The sequence below is a fragment of the Apiospora marii genome (genome assembly GCF_038362585.1).
Source record: "Apiospora marii strain CBS 49790 chromosome Unknown utg000009l_segment0_segment0, whole genome shotgun sequence".
NCBI classification, from domain to species: domain Eukaryota; kingdom Fungi; phylum Ascomycota; class Sordariomycetes; order Amphisphaeriales; family Apiosporaceae; genus Apiospora; species Apiospora marii.
Window position 1 is genome coordinate 1,057,943 of NW_027117381.1, and position 13,391 is coordinate 1,071,333.

Consider the following 13,391-nt stretch of genomic DNA (forward strand, 5'->3'; position numbering starts at 1 on the left):
TTTGAAGTCAGCCAGCCATGGTTGCAACTTCGCATTGTCTTGGAAATCTTGCTGCGACGACATCTTGGAAAGCTGGATTCGGGACTGATTGTGTGATGTAAGTGAGTAGAGACTCTGCTCGAAGCAAGGTTGAGCTGGATCAATCAAGAAAAACAAGAAGAAGATCTGTCTGCTTAGGAATGCCAGAACGTGACTATCATGCAATCAATGCACCAACGAGACCTTGCATGATCCTCATCAACTGATTACGCCCGTGGCTTTTTGCACTTTCCGAGATTTGAAGAATATGGTGGGTGGAACTTTGTTGCTGTTGGCTGCTTTGCGAAATGTCTCGCCTCACTTATGATCAGGCTGGCCAAGCAGGGTAGTTCCCAGACGCCTCGAGCATCAGGCTGCCCGTAAATCCCCGATTTAGAGGCAGGCTCTGGATTGTGATTCAACGTCCAGGACTGTCATTGGGCACTTGTTTCCGATTGTGCAGTCAGATTGGGCGTCAACTGGAGGGGTGTATTTGTAGTCAAGCAACCGCACAACGACAACGATCCGATTCGCCTGACCGTATGGTGTGGTGGGGGGACATCCATGATCATCATCATTCGCCAAGAAGTGGCTGCTTATTGCATGGTATGTCTACCAGGTATGAAGCAGCCATCGGTGCGTTAGTTGCCATTACACACCGGCACTTACTTGAGCTCCCTGCATAGGTGAAGGTTCTGAAAACATTCAGCTTTGATCAATCCATCTCAATGAGCCCAGCAATTGACAGTGCACATTATTGTACCAGCAATAATCGGTCGATCAGCACAACAACAATGTCTCATTATGAATCCGAGCAACTTTGAGTGAGAAATACTTCCACTGAATGAAACGCAAAGACCAAGACATTAACAGCCATTTAGTCTAATCGTCGTCAACGGTGTATCGGTAGCGAACACCGGGAGCCTGCAGATTGACTGGGCAACGACAATACGTGATATTGATGTTGGCGGGCAAAACATTCCACCGCAACTCTATCCCCTCGATATAGAGATTCAAGATGCCGCCGACATTGTCTGTTTGCCAAACAAAGATATAGATTTGTGCACCTTCCTCCTGGAACAAGCTATGCGAGAATCAGTATGTGTGTTGTTGTTGCATTGATTGAATATCATCCGGCTAAATGTCAATAGTTGCCTCGACCCCAGATCTACATAGCATATGGGCTTGCTGGTATCACTTTGAAATCAGTAAGTTACTGGCATAGTCTCACACTTCCATTTCCACGACTCTAACACTGTTACAGGCATTGTTGCGAGCAAATAAATTGAAGGCAACCAATGAACCTTACCAACGACTTATCTACAGCATCTCTGGGTTCATTTTCCTAGGGACTCCACGATTCCGTGCGCCGACCAAAGATACCTCTAAAGCTTTGGCTAGACTTGTGCTACCAAAGGGGAAATCGAACCTAAGCCTGAGACGGAAAATGAAACAGCTTGAGCTGAAGGATTTGTGCACCTTGACTGAAGAATTTGACAGAGAGTTCGAAAGACACCCTGGACTCTTTGTGTACGAGAAGAGGGAAATTAAGTGGGATCTGCTTGGAAACAAGCACAAGCGAGAGATTGTGGAACTTCTTTTTGCCGAACCAGACAAAGAACGAAGATTTGAGGTACAAGATCTCGCACAGGACCTTCAAAACAGTGCCAGTGCGTTGAGGGGAAGGATTGGAGAGTTTCTCCGCACGGTTTGTAGCAATCCACCTACAGATTTGAGTGCTAGGTTCGGTACCACGGGTATGAGACTTTCGTTATCTATCATGTTTACATCATGTGCTAATGGATATCATTAGTTGATGGACTGTCCATATCAGATATTACCGACAACGACCGTTTGAATCTTGGTAAGAGAAGATCACCACTTGTGCTGAACCTCTGCCTCTGTCCTGGGGTGTAACATGTTTATCGATGTGGCTAATTTAAGTACTGACAAAGGACACGTACCTCCACTAACCCCGCAATCTGGACAAGAGGAAGGAGACGCTACAATGGCAGGCGCAATCATTGCAGACGGGGCCGAACAAGAACAGGCTCTCCAGGAACCGGACTTGAATATACCCTGCATATTCACAAGAGTTATGCCAACATATTTGGGACAATTCTTCGGCCGGGATAGATATCTGGAAAATATTTGCGACACATTCTTCCCAAACGAACTGCCTCAGACGCTGCAGGAGCTAAACAATCAGACTACGATGAGAGCAATTTCACTTACCGGCCCTGGAGGTGTTGGCAAGTCTCGGATAGCGGTTCAGTTTGTATCGAGATGGCAACACAAGTTCGATGTTGTATGCTGGCTCAATGCTAGTTCTCCGACGAGCCTCATGGATGGGTACACGCAGTTTGCGGCCAGTTTAGGCCTTATTTCGACGGCGCAAACACACGAAGACCCATTTATCATACGGAATAATGTGTTTACATGGTTCCAAAGACCAGTCCGCAATATGTCGCAAGAGGGGGGACCCTTCTTGCGTTGGTTGCTTGTCATTGATAATGTCGACCGCTTCGAGGAGATTGAGGATGAGCAGTGGCCGCGATCAGGCCATGGGTGCGTATTGATGGTTGGCAGAGATACGGAAGCCCGAAATGAAGCCTCTGGCGGTCTTAAGGGCCAGCAAATCGGGTCCTTGGGAGAAAAAGACGGAGAAGCGATGCTACTGGATATTACAGGAGGATCGAACGAAGAAGCAGCTGCGACGTCGGCTCAACAGATCATACGCATCTGGGGATCCTATCCAATGACAATATCATTGATCGCTGGCATTATCGACTATGAAGGCAGCAATTTACAACATTGCGCAAATCATAGCCAGGAGTGGAAGAACAAGCTCCCCGTGTTAGCTTCTCGTTCTGGGATGGCTGCAATAAGCCAAGCTGACGACGTGGCGTTGTCTTTAGCTCTCTCCAGACTATCCGACAAGGATACCAGGCTCCTGGAAATTATCGCACTAATGAAGACCGATTCTGTTCCTCGACAGCTCTTTCACCAGTCGCACTCTTCTATCCCAGATCAAGTACACTTACCCGAGGACCTTTGGAAAAGCATTACAGCGCTAGCACGACTGTCACTTATACGTGTCGAAAGGAAGATGAATAGCATCACTATTCCTTCTATCGTTCAAGAGACTGTCACCCCGCTGCCCAAAGAAGCAACTGACCGAGCTAAGAATGCATTGAAGGCTGCCGTGTTCTTAACATCAGCTTACTGGCCTAACGTGTTGACCGAAGAGGTCAATTTCTCTGCACAAGACGATCACAAGCAAAGGGTTCTTTGTGAAAGGTTGGTTCCTCAGGTTAAGCACATGATTAACTTCTACGAACTGTGCACGCCGGCTGTTCAGCTGGAATTGGCGACGAGCAGTTTGGCAAGATTGATGGTAGAGTATACTTGGTATGTGCCATCTATGCACAGTTCCAGCATTATTATTAACATCTGCTAAAGGTACTCGCTGGATCGATTCCGCTTTGCGGAGGCCGAGAAGACTTTGAGCCTGATGTCTCGCTTTGTGGACTCATCGTCAGAACACTACTTGAGAGAGTTCCACGTGCCATATCTTACATGCAGCTTACGGTTGTCCAACCTACTCTACGATTACCCCCGGGCCCTTCAGTCTGCCACTTCGAAACTTGAGATACTTGAGAGTATCAAAGAGGAGACTGGAAGAGTGTCTCTGAAACTATGCGCTGCATACACTGAGAAGGCTACGGCTATGATGGGCGAAAAGCATCCAGATGAGACAGCTAAAATCAAAATACTCGCCATGCTCGAGACTTCCACTAACCTTCGCCAAAGCCTCCCAGGGTTCAAGAAGTCACAGCTCTACAATGCATTAAGGTGCAGAGGAGTACTATACAAGAAATTGGGGGATTTAGACGAGGCTCAAAAGTGGTTCAAGGAAGCCCTCAAGAACCTTCAGGACGAGTTTGGTGAAGAGATACCAATGAATAACCGGTTTGTCTCCCAACAATGCCTGGAACACATGACTAATATGTTTTCCAGAACTGCAGTAATCTTGAAGGAAATCGGGGCAGTGTATTATGAGCGAAAGGAATGGGACATTGCTCAGGAATACTACAACCGTTCTCTGGACACTATGAAACAAGTATATCCGGACGAGCCGCATCTTGACAACTTCGGTTTATTGTACTTCAAGATTGGACTTTGCGAAACTGAGCAAGGTCGTTATGAATCGGCTAGGTGAGTTTCAAAGCTGTTTTTTGATCCAGGTCGCTAACTATGACACAGGAACAATCTCAAGGCAGCCCTAGAAATTTTCAACGACATCAGCCTGTGCCAGAAAGAGAAAGCAAGGGTCTTGTATGCACTCCACGAGGTCGAGAAAAGGCTAACTAATGGAAATGACACACACAAGTATGGGGTTTCCGCCGCAGTACTTCGGGCACAGCTTCTTCCAGGCTCTACTCAGAGCATAGAGCAGCTGAGCCGGGATGACTTCGATCAGCTGGCTCGGCCACTTGAGAGTTAGGGGAAAATCTCTGGATGGAATGAAAGAATGGAGTTTTGGAGCATTGGTCATAAATTTATTGAACGTTGAATGTTACAGTCGTCTTACATACTTATCTTGAAAGTGCACCGTTATGCCAAGAAAAGCGAGATGATAGCTATTGCTCCGTGAGAAAGGAAATGTCTTGATTGACAACTGGAAGGCGTCTACTGCAATGAAGCTTACGCGTTTTGCCATATCCATCTGTCAGTTAATGGTCCTTGCAACCACAACTACGGAGGAAAGATGGGGGAGCCCATGGCAACATATACGACTGAAACCAGCAAGACAGGATATAAAAAGCCCGCCGACTACGTAGAATGATTGACATCGCGTATGCAGTTGGAAGCTGTGTGTTCGTTTGGTCGCATTTGCCCTTTTAGGTATGTTTCCAAACTTGGAGCAGAGTTGCGGCTGAAGATCCCTTTAGGATCGACAGATCATCACAGGGAGTCATATGTTAAAGAGCAGTCGCTATGACCTCCCGACATAAAGTATTCTTGACTGCCATTCTTCTGATCAGCAGATACATATAACTTGGGTTTGTAGGCGCTTGGTGAAAATGCGCCCCTTTAATGACAGAAGGTCAAGAAGGAGCAATGCGAACCAAGTGTGAACAACAAGGCGGCATTGGACGTAGCTCAAGTTTAGCGTCTAGCGGCCGCCCTGCACTAAGTACTTAGCAGTCAATACTTTTCGCCAAAGCGAGGTGGGGCAGCCAAGCCAAGTGACCTTCGCTTCGAGTTTATCAAAAGGCGCTTGGTAAAAAGAAGAACCCGTCGGAACGGTTTTTCTGGAGCGATAAATCTTGATTGACCTATCCTAAGAGATGCAAAGCAATAGAGCCAACTGTCAGTCCTGCCATCACGGATCTGAGATGTGCTGCAAGGTAGTCGCGCAACTCTTTCCATTTGGGGCAAGCTTCGCTGGATAGCTCCGAGATTTGAGGGATGCGGCGCACGCAAGGGGGCGCTAATACGATGCGGCTCTCGCTCCTTGGCCCACCCTGCCACCTGTGCTGGGAGCGACCAGAACTTCGGGATCCATTCTAGATGCCGGCCAACGGTATTCGTCCCACTGGATAACATGTCAAAAGCAACTTCCTTGGGGCGATTATGGTACCGAGGTAGCTCACTAACTAACACACCGGCTCGATATGCCGCTGTCAAATGTCAGTGCGTTCAACATGGCTTCGGGCGCAGGCGGGCGGACAAGCTCGTACTTTAGCCCATTTCAAGGAGCTGGACAGCAAACAGGCACTCCAGTCAGCGCCCTGGCCCACCAGCAATTTGAATGCTCGGGACAGCAAACCACAAAACCACGGGCGCTTATCCACACGAAAACCAAGAACTTCTCTCCTAGCAGCGCCTCTGCCTGAAACCGCAGGACCCGCTTATTGTCAGCTGCCTCTCGCGGACTAATCAATTTTACCAAGGGCAGTTTCACCCGAGCCTCGCACGTCCCCAGAATCGTGGGTTGCGATTGATGGAAGATTGACCCGACAGCGGCTTGGCGGCGCTTGGCCTCATATATCTGGATCCGACTACTGCGCCAGACCCGCGACAACGGGGCCGCGCCGAACCACAGGACATCGGAATTACAGGATACAGGAGCTAACATGCCGAGGAACTTGACCGTTGAACTAGGAGGAGATGCCTTCGGCAATGAGATATATAACTACCGTGAATCCTCGCCGGGAACACTTTCAATATGTCCTTCTCTACACGGCATTTGCTGCATCCTACCCTTCTACATTCGTTCTCTGGCAGACTCACCACATTCATTCATTTCAGCATAAACACTTGCATAACTGCCAACTTCCAAAAGGCTAGACCTAGCATTTCCAACACCAATACCTACCAACCGCCACCATGAAGACCACCACCGCTCTCAGCAGCCTGCTCTTCGCAGCCGCTCCCCTCGTGACCGAGGCCCACTACATCTTCAGCCAGCTGATCGTCAACGGCACGCCCCAGGGCAAGGACTTCACCTACATCCGCGAGAACAGCAACTCGTACCAGCCCTCGTTCCCCAACGAGGTCATCGACTCGCCCGACCTGCGCTGCAACAAGGGCGCCAAGGCCGGCTCGGCGCAGACCTACACCGTCAAGGCGGGCGACAAGGTCGGCTTCAAGCTCTGGTTCAACGAGAACATCGAGCACCCGGGCCCCGGCTTCGTCTACATGTCCAAGGCGCCCGGCTCCGTCAGCAGCTACGACGGCGACGGCGACTGGTTCAAGGTCATGGAGAGCGGCCTCTGCAACGGCGGCAAGCCCAACGAGGACGCCAGCTGGTGCTCGTGGCAGAAGGACCGGCTCGAGTTCACGGTGCCGCAGACCATCCCGGCCGGCGAGTACCTCGTGCGCGTCGAGCACATCGCCATCCACGAGGGCCACGTCGGCAAGGCCCAGTTCTACATGGAGTGCGCCCAGCTCAAGGTCGAGGGCCCCGGCGGCGGCGTCCCCGGCCCCCTCGTCAAGATCCCCGGCATGTACAAGGCCGCCGACCCGGGCATCGCCTACAACAAGTGGACTCCCAACCCTGCCCCCTACATCATGCCCGGCCCGGCCGTCTGGACCGACGGCGCCACCAGCACCAAGACCGACCTCTCCGCCCCCGTCGCTGAGGAGGAGGCGCCCGCTGAATGCAGTGCTGTTCCCGCCGCTCCTGCCCCCGCTGCCCCTGCCCCTGCTGCCCCTGCTCCCGCGGCTGGCGGTAACGGCGGTGCCACGGTTGCCATGTACGGCCAGTGCGGTGGCATGAACTACAACGGTCCGACTGCTTGTGCTCAGGGCACCTGCACCAAGTCCAACGATTGGTACAGCCAGTGCGTTTAAGATCCTCTCGAAGGAAAAGCGGTGGAATGTCCTTTTCCCCCGAGAGATCCATCAAGCCAGTGCACCGGAATACTAGACGGCATTTGATCATATACCATATATTACCATAGATTATTGCAATTGAAGCCTTTATCTTTGAACCAAACACTTTCGTGGACGTGAAACCGTGGATTCGAAATGTTTCTCGGCGTATCTTTATTTGAACGATCAATCTCAAGCGAAGGCTCTCTCGTCGCGCAGTTATGTAAATGTAACTACTGGGTGCACTCGAACCGCGCCAGACTCTCCTTGGAACAAGTATACCCCGGCCACGACGCATCCCAAGGCCGATCCTGGCGCGCCTCCACGTTATGCCACCGCGGCGTCTCGTGCCACCGGAACAGGTCCTCCATCGCTGACGCGACCCTCACCAGCTTCGCCTCCCCAAACTGCCGACCGTAGATGCCCAAAGCGAACGGCGTCGAAAACCCGTCGAGCCCAATAGGCACCGACGCGATCGGGTACCCCGCGTACGACGGCAGGGGCGCGCAGGCGCTACTGTACCCGCCCGCCCGACCATTGGGCACCAGCAGCCCATCCAGCTCGATGACGGTCCCGTTGTCGCTCACATAAACGTGGGCCTGGTCGATGGCCTGCCGCGCCGTCGTCCGTCCCCACCCGAAGGCGGTCCAGAAGTTACTGCCCAAAGTTCCGTTGGTGGCGGCGGCGGCGTCGTAGAAGCTCTGGCCCGTTTCGACATCCCACCACCAGACGCCGTTGCCGATGGCGCCGGTGGTGGCGTTGTGGGCGCGGTTCCAGGCCGTCACGTCGGCGATGGACTTGAGGGTGCCGTGTCGCGCGTCGCCTTCGGGGAAGCGCCAGCTACGGAGCCATTCGGCATAGCCGGCGGCGAGGAGGTGGGCGAAGGCGATGCTGTGTTGGCGCTCAGGGGGGACGGAGGTGCGTTGGCCGGCGCCGTATTCGTTGGCAAGGGGGGTGAAGGGGCTGTTCTGGGTTGTGGGTGAAGGCTGTCAGCTTTCCTCCACTCCGCAGCTACCAGATAGTGGGAGTACGAGGTGTATGCTTACTGAGATGTTGTAGATTTGCGCACCGGCTTCTTCGAGCTCTTTAATACGCTGTTGATAGACTTGACGTATACCGGGGCTGTTCATGTGCTGCATGGGTGCATCCACTGTTTAGCATATTACGCTCTCTGGCTGATCCAAACTGAGAATGATGGTCCCTGGCACTTACTGCGTTCGTTGACCAATAAGGATCCCAAGGTAGGCCGAACTTCATCCCTCGAAGTGAAGACTTGTCGACCACATGAGCTGAATAGCCACGACTTTCCTGGGGATATCTCCCTATCGCCTGGAACGTCAAATTGTCCCGCGGATCGGGCCCATGCATAATATCAAGCATCATAGCCACATCCCCCATCGACCGCGCCAGGGGCCCCGGCGTGTCGTGGTAATAGCTCCCCGTGACGACCCCATGGCGAGACATCAGCCCAGGAGTCGACTTGACCGTGTACAGTCCCAGCTGCGCGGCGGGATGCACGAGCGATCCGTACGTCTCGGTGCCGATGGCGACGGCGGCCTGATTGATCCGCACCGCCACGACGGACCCGCTGCTGCTCCCCGCCGTGGACTGCGTCAGGTTGTAGGGGTTTCGGGTCTGGCCAGTCCGGCTCGAGTACCCGCTCGCGTAGTCGCTCAGCGCGCGGTGGTCCGCCGCCTCGGACATGGTGGCGTGGCCGAGCAGGACGCCGCCCGCGGCCCGGATCTTGGTCACGACCGTGGCTTCGCCGCCGGTGTAGCGGCCGCCGAGGAAGACGAGGGTGCCTTCGCTCGTGTTGTGCTTGTCGTCGGTGAAGAAGTTGTCTTTGACCACGAAGGGGATGCCGTGCATGGGGCCGCGGAGTTGGCCGAGGCGGCGCTCGGAGTCCATGGCGTCGGCGATGCTGAGGGCGCCTGGGTTGACTTCACTTATGGAGTGGGTGTGACTAGACAAACATTAATACTGTTTTAATGACAAGTCCGTTTAAGTTTCCCCTCTGGATTGCATACTTGTTGGTCTGCTCGATTCGAGCGAGGTAGCACTCCACAAGACCACGGCTACTGAGACTACCCTCGGTCATGAGTTTCTGCAGGCTCGCAACCGGGAGGCCCGCGATCTCGACTCCATTGCATTTGGGCACTAGATACACAAGTCAGTTGGCGGTACTCCAAGATCTCGCAAGTTTACTTTCATATGCGCCACTTACGAGGGAATGGATCATCGCGGATAGCGAGCGCAGCACCAGCCAAGGCGGCAAGGCCTGTTACACGGGCAAAGCGTCGCATGCTGATTGTCTGGGACACGTAGATCTGTAAAGAGCCCGGGAGAATAAAAAACGTCTAGACATATCCTATACTAGATACCACAGTCACTTATACCAGAATCGTGGTGTAATACCTACTACAGCGCGGTACTGATAAGCGGATCATCCCCGATTCCCCAATCAGTATTATCAGTAAGTTTGTGGACCCTCAACGGTATATCTCCGATCCGCAACCGGACCTTAGCGGCGGTGAGGACCCGTGAACCCAGACTCGGTAAGATGAAAGCAATAGCGCAAACACACAATTCATAGCCTATTTCAATCGTAGTCACAGCTTCATAGTTGGAGCGACGCAATCATTTCCAATGTGTCTCATTATCGTACGTGTCAAAGTGACTCATCACCCCTTGGCCCAGCATTGACATCAAAAGCGTGGCTCATTCCCCCCAAGCAAACATTAATATACCCAACCCCGGTTCCCTTAATCAAGGGCCAGCACGCCAAACTCCATCCCTTCGGTTCTAAGACGGGTTTCCCTCGTGCGCGTGCACTCAAACCACTGCCGTCATGCCGTCCCGCTTCACATGTAGTCCTTCATGTCTATCGTAAAATGCACCGATCGCGCGTAGCTCCCTGCCCCATTCCCTTTACCAGGAGGGCAAGCAAGGCGGGCAGGGCCCCGCGTAGTTGACGGGGTAGAAGCCCGGGGTCCAGTGCTGGGCCTCGTCGGTGTAGTGGCACCAGACGCCGCCGACCATGCAGATGAGGTGGCCGTCGAGCTTGGCGGCGCAGTTGGGCGGGTTGGTCGGGCACGGCAGCTCCTCCGCGGGCGTGGTCGTGGTGCTGGCCGGGGGCGCCGCCGTCGTGGAGAGGGTGACGGTGGACGGCGGGGCGTCCTGCCGGGCGTAGTGGTTGGGCGCGGCCAGGACCACCGTCGCGGCGGCGGGGAGGAGGGTGAGGAGGAAGGAGGTCTTCATGGTTGATTTTAGGGGTGAGGTGGTATTATGATGCTGAGGAGGCAATGCTCTTGCTTTGACTGACGACGATAGATAGGCTGGTTGTCTGAGGAAGAGGGAATGCATCAATCCTAAGGAGGGCCACGCCTGGGTTTTATAGACGAAAATAGCCTTACCCATGTTTGCATACTGCCTGAGGGGAAAAGAGGGAGAGCGGAACCGAAATGACATGATTTTAGACACAGCCCTACCGCCAACAACAGCGTCCTGCAGGCAAACAACGGTCCCCCAGTTTGTCAGCCCATCCCAACGCGAGTGAACGGTGAAGACGAAAGAAGCCGGCTAACTAATGCAAGGGCGATACGAGATATCGCACGGATTGTGCCGCGTCTTACGACGGGCGGCCGTATCTTTGGGGAGCAAGCAAAAGGACGTGGGCCGTTAGTGGCAGAACCCGTTGGGAAAGAAGTGGGCTGTGGACGGGCTAGCGGGCGCAGATACGAGAAAACTGCCCGATGCCGAAAGGCCGGGACACAGCGATTGGGCAGATGGGGATCGACGGTGGGAGGCTGCACGCTATAACTGCCGGTCGATAAGTAAGCTGAGTAAGAGTAAACGGTGTTTTTCTGTAGAATGCGACCAACGGCTTGTTGTTTTACGGGCAGATATACGCGGGAATTGGCAAGGGCTCGAATCCTGCGGGCTTATGCAGGCGTCTTCAGCTCTTTCAGCTCCGAGTCATCAGCGACCAATCACCGTGCTCACGATAAGTGTGTAACGTTGGACACAAATGACTACCTTGCATGTTTGCTTGCTTGATGACTCTGGTGCTTGAACCTACTTCCTGTAGGACTAAGCGAGAGACTCGCTTTATCTTTCTCGCGACGTGTGGACAATAGGAGCCCAGTGTTAGTTGCCCGCTGTCTCGGAAACTGTCATATTGCAGATGTCGCTGTTGAGCAGTGAAAGGCTGCGTGACAACGGGATAATCGATCCTCGAGGACACGCGATACGTATAATGGAGTATATGCCCATGTTGCCCCTTTTCGACGACCGCGATACTGCAATAACCACCACGCGCGGTAGTATGGAACAGATCGCAGTCGCTATTTCGTGTCTTTTTGGGCAACAGATGTCGGGCCAGATGATCACCCTCCGAGAATATTGTGAATCGGACCGACAAGTCCATGACGGCGTGGTTCTCACTATCCCTGAATTGAGCATATGCATCGATACACATCAGCAATCCGTCAACTGATCTTGAAGCCAAACCAAAACGGAATGCTATTTTCCTCGGAGCCTGTCTCCTGCAAGACGCAATAGAGCGGTGCATGCGACGGTCATTCTGTGCTAGCCACGGAATGAAGAAGGCACATCACTAATCTTCCTCGCACGTAGACAATGCATCCCGATTCGTCTGGTTGTGAGAATCACGATGCACAGAATTGTGGTGGATCGGACTGGGCCAGCAATCTTGCATCTTTGGACGTACCAAATCAAAATATGAGAAAAGAGAGCCTGCAGGACGTAGGGTCTTGGTTCCTAGTTGCAGACGCGATGATACCGTAAGTGGACCTATATAAGGTATCAACGCATACCCGCATCGTGAATAGTGCCGATGCCAATGGATCTCTCTTTTCTCTCTCTCTCTCTCTCTCTCTCTCTCAACATTGAGAGAAACAACGACAATATCGAGCGATCAGTCCACCCAGAGAAGACAGCCCAGAAGCCGATTCCATAGCTGGTCAAGGAAAAGTTCTTGCTGGTCATCTTCCTGGTGACCCAGCCTCACTTTAACATAAGTAAGCCAATGTGGATGTCTCGTCCAATGGCGCTAACTATGTTCAAGTGGATGTTCTGGTATCCCCCGCCATCTACTACTACTTACAGCACTAAGCTTCTGGTGCAACACATGGAATTGTCTCAAAGTGGGGACTGGATCTGGCAATGAAGAAAGTTCAAAATTCATGTGGCAGCTGTGGTCATTATTTATAAAGTTCTCGGAAGGAGGATAGTTAAGTGACTGCCGTCGCGGATGCTCCACTGAAAATGTTACCGAGCGTCGGGAGGCGTCGTGGTTTTCCCAACCCCAATCAGCTCACCCGAATAGGGAAGCGTCGTTAGCATTGCGGTCCACTTTGATGTGAGCATGGGGTTTTCTCGGAAAAAGCCCATCCACCTCTTCAATGCAAGGGACTTGCGCACTACTCTGAGAGAGACGCAAGGCTTTCTTTGGTTTAGAAGACAAAAAACCATGTTACGTCTTCCCAGCCTCGTCGTTGTGAGACTACCCCTCCATGAGACAAGTCGTGGTGATGATGTGAGTTAGTAGGGCCACTTACATCATGGCTGCGGATGCGTTGGTCCGGCCCGTCGGTGGCACTAGTCCCTTCCCGGCTCAGTGGCCCCCGCCAACTTGGCCTAATACAGGGAAGAGCTTGGCTAGACTCGCATTGGGGCCGCACCAGGGCCTGCAACGGCCTTGATTTAGAGTCGCAGTAACAGCAGGTGTGAGCAAGCCTCTCTGCAAGTCCAGCGCCTTTTCTGCTCTTCCCAGCCTCTCGTGCAGGAGAATCAACGAGAAAAGCTGGACAACCTGACGACGGGACTCGTCATGTCATGCACGCCATCCATACCGCCTGCATTAGGGGATGTCTTCCCAGTGCATCCGAAAAGTAGATAAAACTCGATAGAGCCCGCGTCTGGGAATTAGATTTGGTTTCGATCTTTCCCTGTTGGTCGGGAGTTTCTAA

At 52.8% G+C, this 13,391-nt stretch overlaps 4 protein-coding genes across 4 annotated transcripts; 2 read left to right on the forward strand and 2 right to left on the reverse strand.

The window, feature by feature from the left end:
* Positions 1 to 822: 822 nt before the first annotated feature.
* PG985_011842 (uncharacterized protein) lies at positions 823 to 4,525 on the forward strand (the record flags this gene model as incomplete). Its single annotated transcript, XM_066831609.1, has 8 exons — positions 823 to 842; positions 900 to 1,116; positions 1,170 to 1,226; positions 1,283 to 1,688; positions 1,974 to 3,429; positions 3,481 to 3,990; positions 4,039 to 4,236; positions 4,285 to 4,525. The coding sequence occupies 8 exons, from the start codon at positions 823 to 825 to the stop codon at positions 4,523 to 4,525; spliced, it is 3,105 nt and encodes a 1,034-aa protein (XP_066679659.1).
* A 1,889-nt stretch (positions 4,526 to 6,414) lies between these two features.
* On the forward strand, positions 6,415 to 7,380 carry PG985_011843 (uncharacterized protein; the record flags this gene model as incomplete). Its single annotated transcript, XM_066831610.1, has 1 exon — positions 6,415 to 7,380. One exon carries the CDS (start codon positions 6,415 to 6,417, stop codon positions 7,378 to 7,380), a length of 966 nt encoding a protein of 321 aa, XP_066679660.1.
* Positions 7,381 to 7,634: 254 nt separating this feature from the next.
* PG985_011844 (uncharacterized protein) lies at positions 7,635 to 9,728 on the reverse strand (the record flags this gene model as incomplete). Its single annotated transcript, XM_066831611.1, has 5 exons — positions 7,635 to 8,369; positions 8,448 to 8,534; positions 8,614 to 9,364; positions 9,429 to 9,558; positions 9,626 to 9,728. Coding segments are annotated over 5 exons (1,806 nt in total), but the record flags the coding sequence as incomplete, so codon positions are not given.
* A 601-nt stretch (positions 9,729 to 10,329) lies between these two features.
* Positions 10,330 to 10,659, reverse strand: PG985_011845 (uncharacterized protein; the record flags this gene model as incomplete). The annotated part of the gene is made up of 1 exon (XM_066831612.1): positions 10,330 to 10,659. One exon carries the CDS (start codon positions 10,657 to 10,659, stop codon positions 10,330 to 10,332), a length of 330 nt encoding a protein of 109 aa, XP_066679662.1.
* Between the last annotated feature and the right edge of the window lie 2,732 nt (positions 10,660 to 13,391).